General features: G+C 38.0%; 1 protein-coding gene and 1 long non-coding RNA gene across 6 annotated transcripts in view; one reads left to right on the top strand and one right to left on the bottom strand.

Moving 5' to 3' along the window:
- LOC137402084 (uncharacterized) overlaps window positions 1-13,837 on the top strand; it is a 146,681-nt gene that overhangs the window by 46,606 nt on the left and 86,238 nt on the right. The window lies entirely within an intron of this gene.
- LOC137402075 (golgin subfamily A member 3-like) overlaps window positions 1-13,837 on the bottom strand; it is a 229,179-nt gene that overhangs the window by 156,049 nt on the left and 59,293 nt on the right. For 2 of the 5 annotated variants that reach the window (XM_068088545.1, XM_068088544.1), the window contains 3 exons: window positions 12,002-12,097; window positions 10,174-10,269; window positions 7,089-7,217 (listed from right to left, as the gene is read on the bottom strand). In XM_068088545.1, coding sequence (XP_067944646.1) covers window positions 7,089-7,217; window positions 10,174-10,269; window positions 12,002-12,097 — 321 coding nt within the window. Of the gene's footprint in view, window positions 1-6,171; window positions 6,541-7,088; window positions 7,218-10,173; window positions 10,270-12,001; window positions 12,098-13,837 lie in introns of those variants that run through there. The other 3 variants (XM_068088546.1, XM_068088547.1, XM_068088548.1) reach the window with 3 other exon arrangements.

Raw genomic sequence — 13,837 nt, 5'->3', positions numbered from 1 at the left:
GAGTGTGATCAAAGATAAACATACACATTGAAGTTGCTCTAAAGAGCTCTAAAGGCGTGGTCACACGAGCACCGAACCGACGTAGGATCGGTTCGGTTCAGAGGCTGGTTCAGTTCGGGGCACATGTCACACGGCCACCGAAGTAACTTCGCTTCCTAGATACCATACGTATAGAGACAGGACACGGTTTCATTAGTAGTTGTTATGTATTTGAGTTAAATATTTCTAATGTAAACAAAAAAACTTTGAGGAACAATTATAAATTATAATTACACAGCAGATTTATCAGAAGATCGTTCGGCTGCTCAAAATAAATCACTCGATACAAATATTTTGCTAACCCTTCCCATCGACATAATTATATTTTTTTATTAACATATGAATGTTTTTCTATGCTGAGTACATAACAAACAAAAACAGTCTTTATCATAGTACTGTGGTTTTACATAAATAAATCAGTCAACGATAGTTCATCAGGATGAATATGACACATTACTTATATTCTACACGAAAGAAAATCACAACCATTCCCTTACATTTATGCAAAACTTAAGTGCAACATCTTACATTTATGCAACCCAATCACAAGTCCGGGTGAACCTTGTCGTAAATTGCTTCATGTTGTTTATTTAACGAAATAAAAGTATCGTCCCATTTCTTTTTTAACTTTACTCACACGCACGTAAGAAGAAATGTGACGCGTGCTCGCTAGAATTCTAGAATTTTAACCAGCCAATAAGAGCAAGGGTTCGGCACGAAATTTCGCGCAGTACCGAAATAGTTCGTTTCGGCCAGAAATGTCCTCAGCCGAACTTTTTAGAGCTGAAAACGACGTCGTTTTGCATCATTTAGTTCGGTTCGGCGCTCGTGTGACCACGCCTTAAGCCTAGCTAAGCAGTTAAACCTTAGTGATTGCATGAATCTTAAATATTTTGTACGTGGGAGTAGCAATTCAAGCCAAAGCTTTTAAATTCTGTTAAGCAAAGTTACACACTGATACACAAACAAAAACCATTTATGTTAGTCTTTGTTTAGCCTGTCTTGACAAGCTGTTGTTTTTTGCAAAAATGGCCCCATTGAGCGGAGCGAGCAAAACTACAGCCTGTCACAACACGCACTGCACCTGATGTATCAACCGCACTGAAAGGGAGTTGTTCTCTTCCGTCTATGCAGCTTGGTTGCGATGTTATGTTGGTCACTTCATTGGAAATCATATCAGATTTAGTCAAAAAGTTTATGTAGAAAAAATAAGATAAGAAAGTTAGCATTAACATATCTTTATACTGCAACTGAAGTTACAAAAAGTTATAATGTGATGGCCTGGTCTGGCTAATGTTGAACTTCAGCAGCAGAGGCCATGGTAACTAAATTTTGGCATCCATATAACTTATCTATTTATAATATAATTAACTGAAAACAATGAATGAGTCAGCAATGAAACTGAATTTATTTTAGAACAAATAAAACTGACTGATACAAAAATAGAAATAAAACTGACTGAGCGCACAAATAACAACGTGTTTAAATGTTGTTGTTGCCCAAGTTCTTAAGTTCTACTAAAGTTTATCACAGAAACTGGTCTGTGGTTAAGCGTTTTTATCTTATTTTTTTTACATAAATTTTTGGGCTAAATCTGATATGATTACCAATGGAGCGACCGACATAGTATCGCAACCAAGCCGCATAGACGGAAGAGAGCGACTCCATTTCAGTGCAGCTGAAGTATCAGGTGCAAAAACAACAGTTTGTGAAGACTGGCTAATCTTTGTTTATTGTGTGAGTAAAGTGGAACTTTGTACATTTATATTATACTAAGAGCCCTTAGAAATGTATTCTGCTGTCAAAAACTGCTTTTGATAAAATGTGAGGGTCCTTATACGTTGTTATCAAATTCTAATAATCAGAAAAAAAGCAGACTACTTTCACTGAGGTTGTTTTACAAAGCTGGAACAATTGATTCTGTATAACATGAGTGCTATGTACAATCACTGGAGTCTTCTATTAAGGAGATGTAGAAGACATGTTTGTGCCATCCATCACAGCTCTTGTCCAGTTTATAAATACAACATCAGACTAGTGTTTTAAGTAATACTTATAGAGAACTCTAAAAACCTTCACACATTTCCTAGAAAGCGGTTTATTTTGGTTACGCTAGCCCTTACTTCTGGAGCTACTATCCTCTTCTTCCCATGTAGCAACAGTGTCAGTTTAGTGTTGACCTGAGTGACTGATTTATTTATACAAGGAAGTTGATGGCTGCATCTGTCATCAATCAGTATGTCAGAGACAATGCCGCCGGCTCCCTTGGCTATAAATAGCAACTCCGTCCAGCAACCACTTGTTGTCAGTCGTCTATGGTTTCTGTTATTCTAGCCAGCCCATCCAGCTATTAAAGCTAAACTAGATAGGGTACTTGTAAAGTGTATACTTGTAAACTAGATCAATATAAATTATAGTGACATATGCTTCAATTATCGCACTGAGAAAAAATGATTAATTGGGCAGCTACTTTTTCCTAGTTGACCAATCAGCTATAAGCTTATGTGATTAAAAATATTTCATAGAATAAAATACTAGTGGTAAAGTTCTGGCTTAAAACAGCAAATACTTTAGATAATTGACTTCTTAAAAGGCCAAGCAAGATTAATGATAGTCATTATTTAACAAATGAAATTGAATTGTGGGTAATGTTTATGTGTAATAGTTGACCCTATGTGGCTGTATGATAGAGTTCGTGAATAGCTGTGTTTGAGGTGGCAGTGGGCTTTTATGATAAACATGTATTGACATTTTAGATGACACAATTTGCTACACCTTGAGTACAAGTCATATAGAAATACAATCATAACGCTACTCTGGGGATTAACAGAGTTAAAATAATGACAGTTGTTTATCTATTGATCAAAGTACTGCCTCGGTGATGTGTGGAGGGTGTTGGAGCTCTCCATAAGTGATACACAAAACATGACTAGTTAAGTGTTGACCTGAGCAACTGATTTATTCATACAAGGAAGTTGAGGACTGCATCTGTCATTGATCAGTATGTCAGAGACAATGCCTCTGTCTCCCTTGACTATAAATAGCAACTCCGCCCAGCGACCACTTGTTGTCAGTCTTATTTTGATTTCTCCTATCCTAGCCAGCCTATTCAGCTATAACAGCTGCATTGTTACTGTATACTTGTAGACTAGATCAATAGAAATCTAGTAAATGAAAACACTATAAGTGTCAATAATATTGTACACTTATAGTGATGAACAGAGGAAAATGATTATTTAGGCAGTTAATTTCTCTTAGCTGGCCAATCAACCGTCAGCCAAGGCAATAGAGATTTTTAATATCTAGTATTATTTGCTGATAATTGTCTTTGGTTATACAAATACCATCCTAGTATATGCGGAGAGTACAGCTGTCAGGAGCGGTAAACAGAGCATATGTACATAGTTTATGCAATTAATATCTTTCTGTACCACCCAGTCTAAATTAAAGAGGGGGGGGGGCAGCTTTGGCCATTTGCCAGGTACTATTGTAATCCGTTTTTACAGAGACAAAAGCAGCATTAGGTTTTTCAAAATATATGTTTTAATACATAAAATATATCTGAGTTGCATGTCCAAATTTCAGAAAGTTGTAATTACTAATCGCACCAGCTATGGTGGAATAAGTGAATTTTGGCCAACGGCGCCCGGGTTACCCCTATACAATCCACGACAATAATTGTCTCATCGTAGCTTTGCAACAACCAGAATGCTGAGTATTACCAAGAGATCATGAGAATAATACATTTAATCTGAGCCATTTGTGTCAATCATTCCACCTTATCATAGCGGCAAGAAGGAGCAGCTTTAAAGATGTAGTTGCGTCAAAATTTAAGTTGATCTTAAAAGAAAGCATTTTTTTTTCTCTATCAGTTGATATGTTGTTTGTTGTGTTACGCGAACGCATTGCCAAGATATTTGAAGATTAAAACCGAAAAAATCTGATCACCGTAAAAACGCTCAGGCCACAAAACCGTGCCCAGCCTCGCCAAAAATGATGTAACGCGTTTGGCAACCTCTCTCTATCTCTCGTATTCACATCGGCTATTTGCGATAAAAGTCTAGTCTTACGCGGCTCTATTGGCATATATCTTATTTTGTATTTGCTCGTGTTGGCTAGAATAAAATTTTAAATCCTGCTACAGATGCATTTTTATGAATGTTCAAAAGGCCTCAAATAACGAAAATTGAAAGTTTGTTCTACTCACTTTCTCCAAATGTTGTGTAAACATTTGGGTACCGACTACCAATTCTACCGGTCTACGGTAATTCTGTCTAGTCACTTTATGTAGAACGCGGTCTTTGTATCAGCACAGTTCTGCAGCTACCCATATAAACGATATACAGCCTCCCATAAGCCCCGCCCACATTATGTCGCCTTTTACCTATTGCCTACGTACTAGTTTCTTACTACTAGCAAGCCACCTCTTTGAAAAGAATATAGACAGGGATAGAGTTTTAAGGATGAGAAGTCTGCTGTAAACTGGATTTGAACTCACATTCTCCAGTTCTGCGGACACCCATATACCATATCCAATTCACTACAATATTCTGCAAATCATGTTTTGCATTATCTTCAACAATATTATTTTATTATATAATTTTTACAAGCAAAAATATTTTCATCTCGGCATAAAGCTTTTATTAAAAATATTCATCAAGTCGTGGCCACTCACATAGTATTAGCTGATACAATAAGACAAATTCATCTACTGCAACAAACTCAAACAAAACATCATCCAGCATGCATTCAAGTCTTGCTTTCTCCTTTATAGCAGTTTCCACACTGACAAAGCTTCTTCGGCTGGTGGGACGACATAAACATTCTGTAATCAGTAAAACAAGTAAATGTAAACAAAGTAGATGCAATAAATATGTCATTCATAGATATGTCATTCTAAAGCGTATCTATTGACAGCTTCCAAATTGGGAGTTAAATAGATTGCGAGTGTAATTTTAAAAACGAATAAACATTTAATAAAGGCACAAGTACGCCAAGCCAACGATTCGAAGCTTTGGTTCTGGAAATTAAAGATTTGCAATGATCAATCGATTTTATCCACTTCCTACGTGTGAAAATAATTTGTAATCATGACTCTAATTTACCAAAGAAAATTCGAAAAAAAATATTATAGCTAGGTAAAACGGCAGATAAGCTATGAAACGATGATTGGAGATAGCAAAGAATTATCATTTTATTAATTAGTATATGTATTTATGACTATAAAAAATATTACATTTACTAAAGTATAGAAGACTCTATGTTAATTTACCTCCATTCTGTCTTCTTCTGCAGCAAAACGCTGCTGACGCCTGTCAGCTTTGGCCATAGGCTGTCTACTCTAATATTTTACTAAACGTTGCTCAGATAACTCTGAGTAGCGGTCGCTCGAACTTGAAGCCATTTTAAAACTATGTATAATTTAGTAATTGTTGAAACGCGTTGAATCAGTAACGATGAGCATGAATTCTCTAGCGATGAGAATCTTCGAGATCACAGACAACGCGTTTTACGAGTGATAACATTTATTACGGTCTATATAAAAATTTCGCGATCGTGATTGGCTAACGAAGCGACCTCATATTTATCGCTCGTGGTTTCGTTTCAGAAAACAAGCTAGTTACGTCACGAAATTGGCACCCGCTGGAACGTGAGCTTTTTAAAAGAGGGCCTCATTCAAACGCATATATCTCTGGACAGGGTTGGTCTACAAAGACAAAAATAGCATCAAATTGTAGCTGATGTTTTAGCCTTTTATGGGTCCTAATTTCATTTTTGACGCAACTACATCTTTAACCCACCTAAAAAAGGCGTGACAGCAGTCAGGAATATGTAATTTACAAAAAATGGTCAATTTTAATCTGGAGGTTTTTTAATGAAATAACGTTTATTTATTTCAAGTTTTCTTTAGTTTGATAAGGAGCCAGACTTTATAATACTGGAGTAACTAACAGCTGTTGTAATACCTCTAATTTTAGCCTATTAGGAACTATTAGTCATGTTCATCAATGTGACTCCAATGCTGCTTCATATAGCAAAGTTATGAATTTTAAAAGAGATTTAGTTATATATTGCGGTTGTTTAAGAAAGTCTAACTGTGCATTGCATATGGATGAAGAGACAAGGTTGAAAGAATAAGTATATTTAATCAAGAATAATAAAATACAAGCAGGATGTATTACAATGCAAAGAACAACGTCATGTGGTCACTTTGACAATGCGTGTCTTCTAGTGGGGCCTGCGCCGTGTCCTTATTTACTATAAGCCTGCCCTCTGGTTTGAGGGCTGGCTGGTCAGTTCTCTTGTCTTAGCTCATTGGCTGGTTGGGCTAAAACGTAGGTCACTCGGCATCTTTAGTGTCTGTCTGGGTAGATTGTCAGTCTCAGCTGCCACGCTTTTAACTATCCGGGTGGTGACATTGATTGCCTGACAAATGTGTATCACCTGGAGTCTGTAGGTACACAGCGAATCGTTCCAGCCTCTGCTGAGTAGCAGCCAAATCTGAATAAACAGATATTTCTCATTATAAGTAATATATAAACGAGGGTTGCTTTTACTGAAGAGCCGGGAGATAACAATGACAAATCTCTATCAACATGCTAAAGGCAGTTTAAAAGTTAAACTGCCGCCATTTTGATTTAACACCATGAACTTACACAGTAAATTCTCACACCCTACGTAACTCAAGCAGCATAAACATATCTACATAAAGTTACCCGGAGTGAGCCATGATTGATCAACCACATCCTTATAGAATCAAACCATCAGAGCAATACCACAGCTAGTATAATATATACTAGTAGGTATTTTATAGGTTACACTGTCTTTCTGTAGTATGGTTACTTGCTGTCTAGCTTGAACCAATGCTATAAAAGTGAGCGTGAAAAACCTTCTGTTACATGTGCTACACTGTTACTGCTTATATTTGTGCTTGGATGAAAATAGATCTGTCTACTCTGACATGCATAGCCAATTACAAAAGAAACTGACTTCTCTTCCTCAGTAATGTACTAACAATAGACTAGTGAAATAATAACGTAGAAAGTTACCTTCTGCCTGCTGCTGAGTTTGTCTCTGTAGAGCTGATACTTTCTGGTCGCTTTCTATCTGTAGAACAGTAAGTTTCTGGTCACTTTCTATTTGCAGGGTTGTAATTCGTTGTCTAGTGTCATCCAGAGCTGCAACAGAGTGAAAAAAACTTGCGGATAGATATTCAACACTTCCACTGCTCACATTTGACAATGACAGAAGATGCTGAATACATTGGTGAGTAGAAGTACCTTGGCACATTTACCTGCTAACAAGGCTTTTATATGCATTGTTAATTACAGAAGGAAATGAATGAATGGGCATGAAAGCAGTAATGTAAATGGTAGCGCAGAGACTGAGGTGTGTAGAAGCAGGGACTATGTAGAAGCGCAGAGGCAGTGAGTGGATCACATAGGCAAGTGCCTAGAGGCAAAGGCAAGTTCCCAGAGACAGAAACAAGCTATTCTGGCAGATGTGGGTGGCCGAACTCAGTCTTGAGCTGTTTTGTAAATATACTCTATGTGCATTGTATATAGTAGCGTAGAGGCTGGCGATCTTGCACACAAGTAGGCAGGCAGATTATGTGGAGTGAGATTGAGTCGTGTACTCAGCAGTGAAATTGCGCAATCGGCCTTTACTTTAAATCAAAAGCGCATGAGCTTCATGGACTCGCGCAGGCTTGTGACAGGTTGGCTGGCTGACTGCCAAGTAGGTGGGGCAAACAGGCTGTTAGGTGCTTTTCGTAGGAGCCGAGGCCCGCATACTACTAATAATACCGTACAGGATGAAAATATCCGATGGATATAAAAATTCGCGATTTCGCGAACAGTCAACTCCGCGAATTATTAAATTCCGTGAATAATTAGTTCTATTTTTTATCACAAGGGAGAATAACTACTGCATCAAGTTGAAAACTAGTCGCTAGGCTAGTTTTTAATATAACTACTAAACGTAGGTGAGTTCTAAAACATTTTTAAAATCATTGCCTAGGCTTTGAGCAAACACCATTGCCAATGCATGACATTTATTTACAAAGTTATTCAAGGTTGTCACAAGATAGGCAGAATGGCGTCATAGCGAAAATAGCCACTAGGCAGAAGTACTAAACGTAGCCGAGTTCCAAAACTTCTTTAAAATCCTCGCCGGGGTTCGAGTTTTATTGCAGCAAACTTTACAAAATTATTCAAGGTTTTTGCAAGTAGTTCGGCATGGCTTCATCATCGCAAAAAAGCTCTCCTAGTCTTTTTACATTGAAATCAACTTCATCAATCTCGAATACCGAAGTTGAGGACGATCATGATTCTGATCTGGACATTATGGTATGTATTTGATGTGCAGTGCAGATACGTTTTTCCATTATTAACTGCATTAGTTAATTCTTTTGTTTAAAAATTGATCGCTTTCATTAAATACTTCAGCTATTGTCTTTGTACTTCCTTGACACTTGTTAAGATTTTTTCTTTTTAGTGTTTACTGCAGATTGAGAATAAAACAACCTACTCCGATTACGAAAACTAGAGACAAGTAGTAATAATCATCAAGGCAGGAATATTGGCAGAGAAGCAACCAGTCAACCTAGACCCCTTCATTGACAACAACTCCTTGATATCGCTGCAGCAAACATGATTAAATTATATATTTTATTTCATGTATAGATATATTATAATTTATTACAAACTTGAGTGTACAAATAAAATTTTACAAACGATGGAGTAAATATAAACAGTTTAGTCTATATGGCGGTTGTCTAGAGCAATAAAATTAAACTGATACTCTTGATAAGTGAATACTAGGGTGTAATGGCGCTCTCTGACTAGTTATTTTGGTAATAGCAGCTCTACATCGCTGTCACTGTCTTGGGTAGATGTTAAAGGCGATTCTCTTGCTACTACATGGCTGGTAATGAAGTTATCATCAGAACTCTCCTCGTAGCTTACTATAGCAAAGTTCTGCCGGCTGGCCAAAGATTTGTGCTCGTAAAGGCGTTTTTGCTCTTTTTTTAAATCAGATATATTATCCTCGTAGGTAGCCGCAGTCACTTCTATCTGAATTTCCAGACTTCCCTGAATGATTCGTGATCTTCTAAAAATGACATACACCACCCTTGCAATCATTGTTCTTCCGTGTATGGTGAAAAATCTCTCACACTAAAACAAATAATGAATTGGTAGGGATGGAAAACATGAATATTGCGTATTAACGAAGAACCAAAGTAAGATTCAACTAATTTAGTAAATGTGAAAAACTCATTACTTACCACAAATTGTTGGTTCATCAAAGGCCTCCAAATCTGTGAATATTCGTGAAAACCTCTGAACGCAACAAAGAATTTATAGCTTAGTACGATCCACCCGTCCTTGTAAGCTAAATAGAAAACGATGCGCGCAGCCGCGCATGCGTAAGGTTAACTCTATTGCTAGACGTAATAGAGTTAACTTTTCCTAGAGAGTGGCAGTTTTCAGCCGCGAATAAATTCATCCGCGAATATGCATGAAAAGACCATTTTCGCGAAATATAACTCCGCGAATAAATTCATCCTGTACGGTAGCTTGACTGCTCAGCAAGCTGAACACTGCAAATTTGCTCAAGCTTTTTGCAAGGCGAAACTTTCTTGAACATGCGGATCTATGCATTCCGGCAGGCTGGTTGCTTGACAAAGGTTCTATACACTCTCTCTAATTCCAGAGCAAACTTCTTTCCTTGGCTGAATAGCGACTGGCCACTAGATGCATTGAAGCAGCACTTAGTGTGTTACACGCATACGCCATCCGCGATTCCTTAGGAAAAATTTAATTCTTTTAAAAGTTATAAAACTTTGTAGTTATTGCCAGCCAAGCAACACAAAAATAAATTTTGATGTTTTTTGTAAGAATTCTTCCAAGAACTAGCAAATATTAAATTCCTCCAAAATACAACATCACACTAGCTGTTCCTAATACACCTGCCACAGAAGAGATAACACATATTGTCTCATAGTACAGAACTGTAATGTTTCATACCTAAACACCAACTTGAATGAATGACTCACTAGTCTATCACCACTGACCTCTCTTCCTCAGTACTATACTAACAATGGACTAGTAAGACATTTACATAGGAAGTTACCTCCTGACTGCTGCTCAGTTTCTCTCTGTAGAGCGGAAAGTTTCTGGTCATGTCTCTCTTGCAGTGTTTTTATCTGTTGCTTAGCGTCTTCCAATGCTACAATATAATAAAAAAGAACATGTGGATAGTACATAGAGCCGTAGAGACACAGTCGATTCTAGAAGTGTAAAGGCGGAGAGGTGTAGAAGCAAAGAGGTGTATAGAAAGAGAGGTGCAGAGGCAGGCAGACACAGAGGCAAGAGCCTGCGAGCAGAGGCAGGCCGGCCTGACAGATATGCTCAGCAGAATTCAGACTCGAGCTGCAAGCATAAAGAATTGTCATGATCAGCCCGGCTATATGGCTGGCAGATATTTATGCAGGCTGGCTGACACGGGGGGGGGGGGGGTTGTTTGGCAGACCGACTCCATATTAGTGCGATAAAATCAAACACTCGCCACAAAAACACGCAACCGTGGTCGACTTGGAGGCAAAACGTGCGATCATTGTGGATTTGGCAGCATAGCGTGAGATAATTTTTTGCCTGGTGAGAGTGAGCAGGCTTGCTTGCAGACAGGGCAATCTATTCGTCTATTTAATGACCAGAACGTATAATCATTGTCTACTAGGAGGCAAAAGCGAGAAATCATTGTCAGCTCGGCAGGACACAGATTACCGTGATTGACTCTGCCAATCGGGCAGGCAAACTGGGTGGCAGACAAGCACGGTCAAGCAAGCGGTGGACAGGGTAAGATAGACACAGAAAAAACAGGTGCCAGCAGATTTGGCTGGTAAGCAGGCAGAGAAGCTGGCAGGCAGGTTGCTAAAGCTTGCCGCTTGTTTTAAGAGACGAGAGTTGCAATAGTAGTAGCGGTCGAGCTGCTATTACTATTAAGATAAAATATTAAAGATAAGTGTAGATCGAATAAAATCTAAGAAGAAAATGAAGCTCATTTCACGTCTACCAGTCTTAAGGTGTCAAGCCTCTGGTAAAACTAATCTTGCTGTTTGATAAGGAATTCTCTGAGCAGCACCAGTAAATATGAAACTCTAACAGAACTCAGCACCACACTAGCTGGTCCTGTTAGCATCTGCCATAGAAAATGGAAGCACACATTATCTTAGAGTTTATAAAATAAGAAAAAGTTAACCTAATTTTAATATTTATATCAAAGATTAGTATTGTTATAGATTTAAAGCCTGAATATTAAAGCATGATGCTGCTACAATATGTACTTTAGTCTGTCATCCAGTTCACTACTAAACATGACAAAGGATAGAGTCATGTTATGTTAGGAACAATTAAAATACTGTGGATAATCTACAGCAGTGTAAAATACGGTTGTAATACTTTCTACTTTCCATCAAAAACTGCTGCATAGATGATTAGCTATTCATAAAAAGGAGTGTAATGTTTAACCTCTAACCTCAGCTTGAAGGAATAACTCACTAGTCTACCACTACATACAATAATCATAATATCATTACTATTGTGTTAAATTCTTCACATCTCAAACATTTCAAAATATAGAAATATTAACAGACAGAATAGTGTGGAACACGAGAGTCAAGCTACTGAGTCTGCCACAAGGAGTTGATATATAAAGAGCTGCTAACATCACTTCAATCCTACCAGTTTTGAATATTAATATTAATTTAAATACTCAGAATATAAACTGTTCAGCTGTCCTTCTCATGTGCCACACTGCTACTGCTCATATTTGTGCTTGGATGTAAATAGGTCTGCCTACCCTGACTCTGACATGCATAGCCAATTACAGAAGTAACAAACTTCTCTCCCTCAGTACTATACTAACAATGGACTAGTGAAATAATGACATAGGAAGTTACCTTCTGCCTGCTGCTGACTATGTCTCTGTAGAGCTGATACTTTCTGGTCGCCTTCTCTCTGCAGTGTTGTGATTCGTTGTCTGGCGTCATCTAAAGCTGCAGCAGAGTGAAAAAAAACTTGCTGATAGATATTCAACACTTTCACTGCTCACATTTGACAATGACAGAAGATGCTGAGTACATTGGTGAGTAGATGTACCTTAGCACATTTACATGCTAACAAGGCTTTCATATGCATTGTTAATTACAGAAGGAACTGAATGAATGGGCATAAAGGTAGGAATGTAAATGGTAGCGCAGAGACTGAGGTGTGTAGAAGCAGGGACTATGTAGAAGCACAGAGGCAGTGAGTGGGTCACAGAGGCAAGTGCCTAGAGACAGAAACAAGCTGGCCTGGCAGTGTGGGTGGCCGAACTCGGTCTTAAGCCGTTCTATAAATATACTCTATGTACATTGTATATAGTAGCGTAGAGGTTGGCAATCTTACACACAAGTAGGCAGGCAGATTATGTGGAGTGCGATAGAGTCGAGTCGTGTACTCAGCAGTGAAATTGCGCAATCATCCTCTACTTGAACTCAAAAGTGCATGAGCTTCATTGACTCACGCAGGCTTGTGACAGGTTGGCTGGCTGACTTCCAAGTAGGTGGGGCAAACAGGCTGTTAGGTGCTTTATGTAGGAGCCGAGGCCAGCGTACTACTAATAATAGCTTGACTGCTCAGCTAGCTGAACGCTGCAAGTTTGCTCCAGCTTCTTGCAAGGCAAAACTTTTGTGAACATGCACACCTATGCATTCCGGCAGGCTGGTCGCTTGATGAAGTTTCAACACACTCACTATATCAAAAGTAAGCTTATTTTCCTGCCTGAATAGCGACTGGCCACTAGATGCATTGTAGTAGTACTGAGTGTTTCACGCGCAGAAGCCATTCGCGCTCAAGAAAAATGAAATTTTTTAAAGAGTTATAAAACTTTGTAGTTATTGCCAGCCAAGCCAAACATACCACAATATGTAATGTGTGGGATGAATAAAAATAAAACATCATTTCATATCTACAGTTGTTAATGGAAGATAGATTGAGTGCATCTGATAACAATAAATTTTGATGTCATTTTGTAACAAGTCCTCTAAGCAGCACCAGCAAATATGAAAATCAGCCAATACTCAACATCATACTAGTTGTTCCTAATACACCTGCCTTAGAAAATGGAACCCCACAATGTCTTACAGTCCATAACAACAGCAAATCAACTAATCTGATTTTATTCCTCAAATCAAACAATTTTTGTTATAGATTTAAAGCCTGAATATTAAAGAGGCTGCTACAATATGTACTTTAGTCTGTCATCCAGTTTACTACTAAACATGACAAAGGACAGAGTCATGTTATGTTAGGAACAATTAAAATACTGTGGATAATCTACAGCAGTGTAAAATATGGTTGTAATACTTTCTACTTTCCATCAAAAACTGCTGCATAGATGATTAGCTATTCATAAAAAGGAGTGTAATGTTTAACCTTTAACCTCAGCTTGAAGGAATGACTCACTAGTCTACCACTGCATACAATAATCATAGTATCATTACTATTGTGTTAAATTCTTCACATCTCAGACATTTCAAAATACAGAAATATTAACATACAGAATAGTGTGGAACACGAGAGTCAAGCTACTGAGTCTGCCACAAGGAGTTGATATTTAAAGAGCTGCTAACATCACTTCAATCCTACTAGTTTTGAATATTAATATTAATTTAAATACTCAGACTGTAAACTGTTCAGCTGGAGGCTGGAGACAAGCAGCACTCTGTCTATGCAAGACTCAGTGAGTTTACAGG

The sequence above is a fragment of the Watersipora subatra genome, chromosome 8 (assembly GCF_963576615.1).
Source record: "Watersipora subatra chromosome 8, tzWatSuba1.1, whole genome shotgun sequence".
NCBI classification, from domain to species: domain Eukaryota; kingdom Metazoa; phylum Bryozoa; class Gymnolaemata; order Cheilostomatida; family Watersiporidae; genus Watersipora; species Watersipora subatra.
Note: the sequence above shows the minus strand (reverse complement) of the source record. Positions and strands in the feature narration are given on the sequence as shown.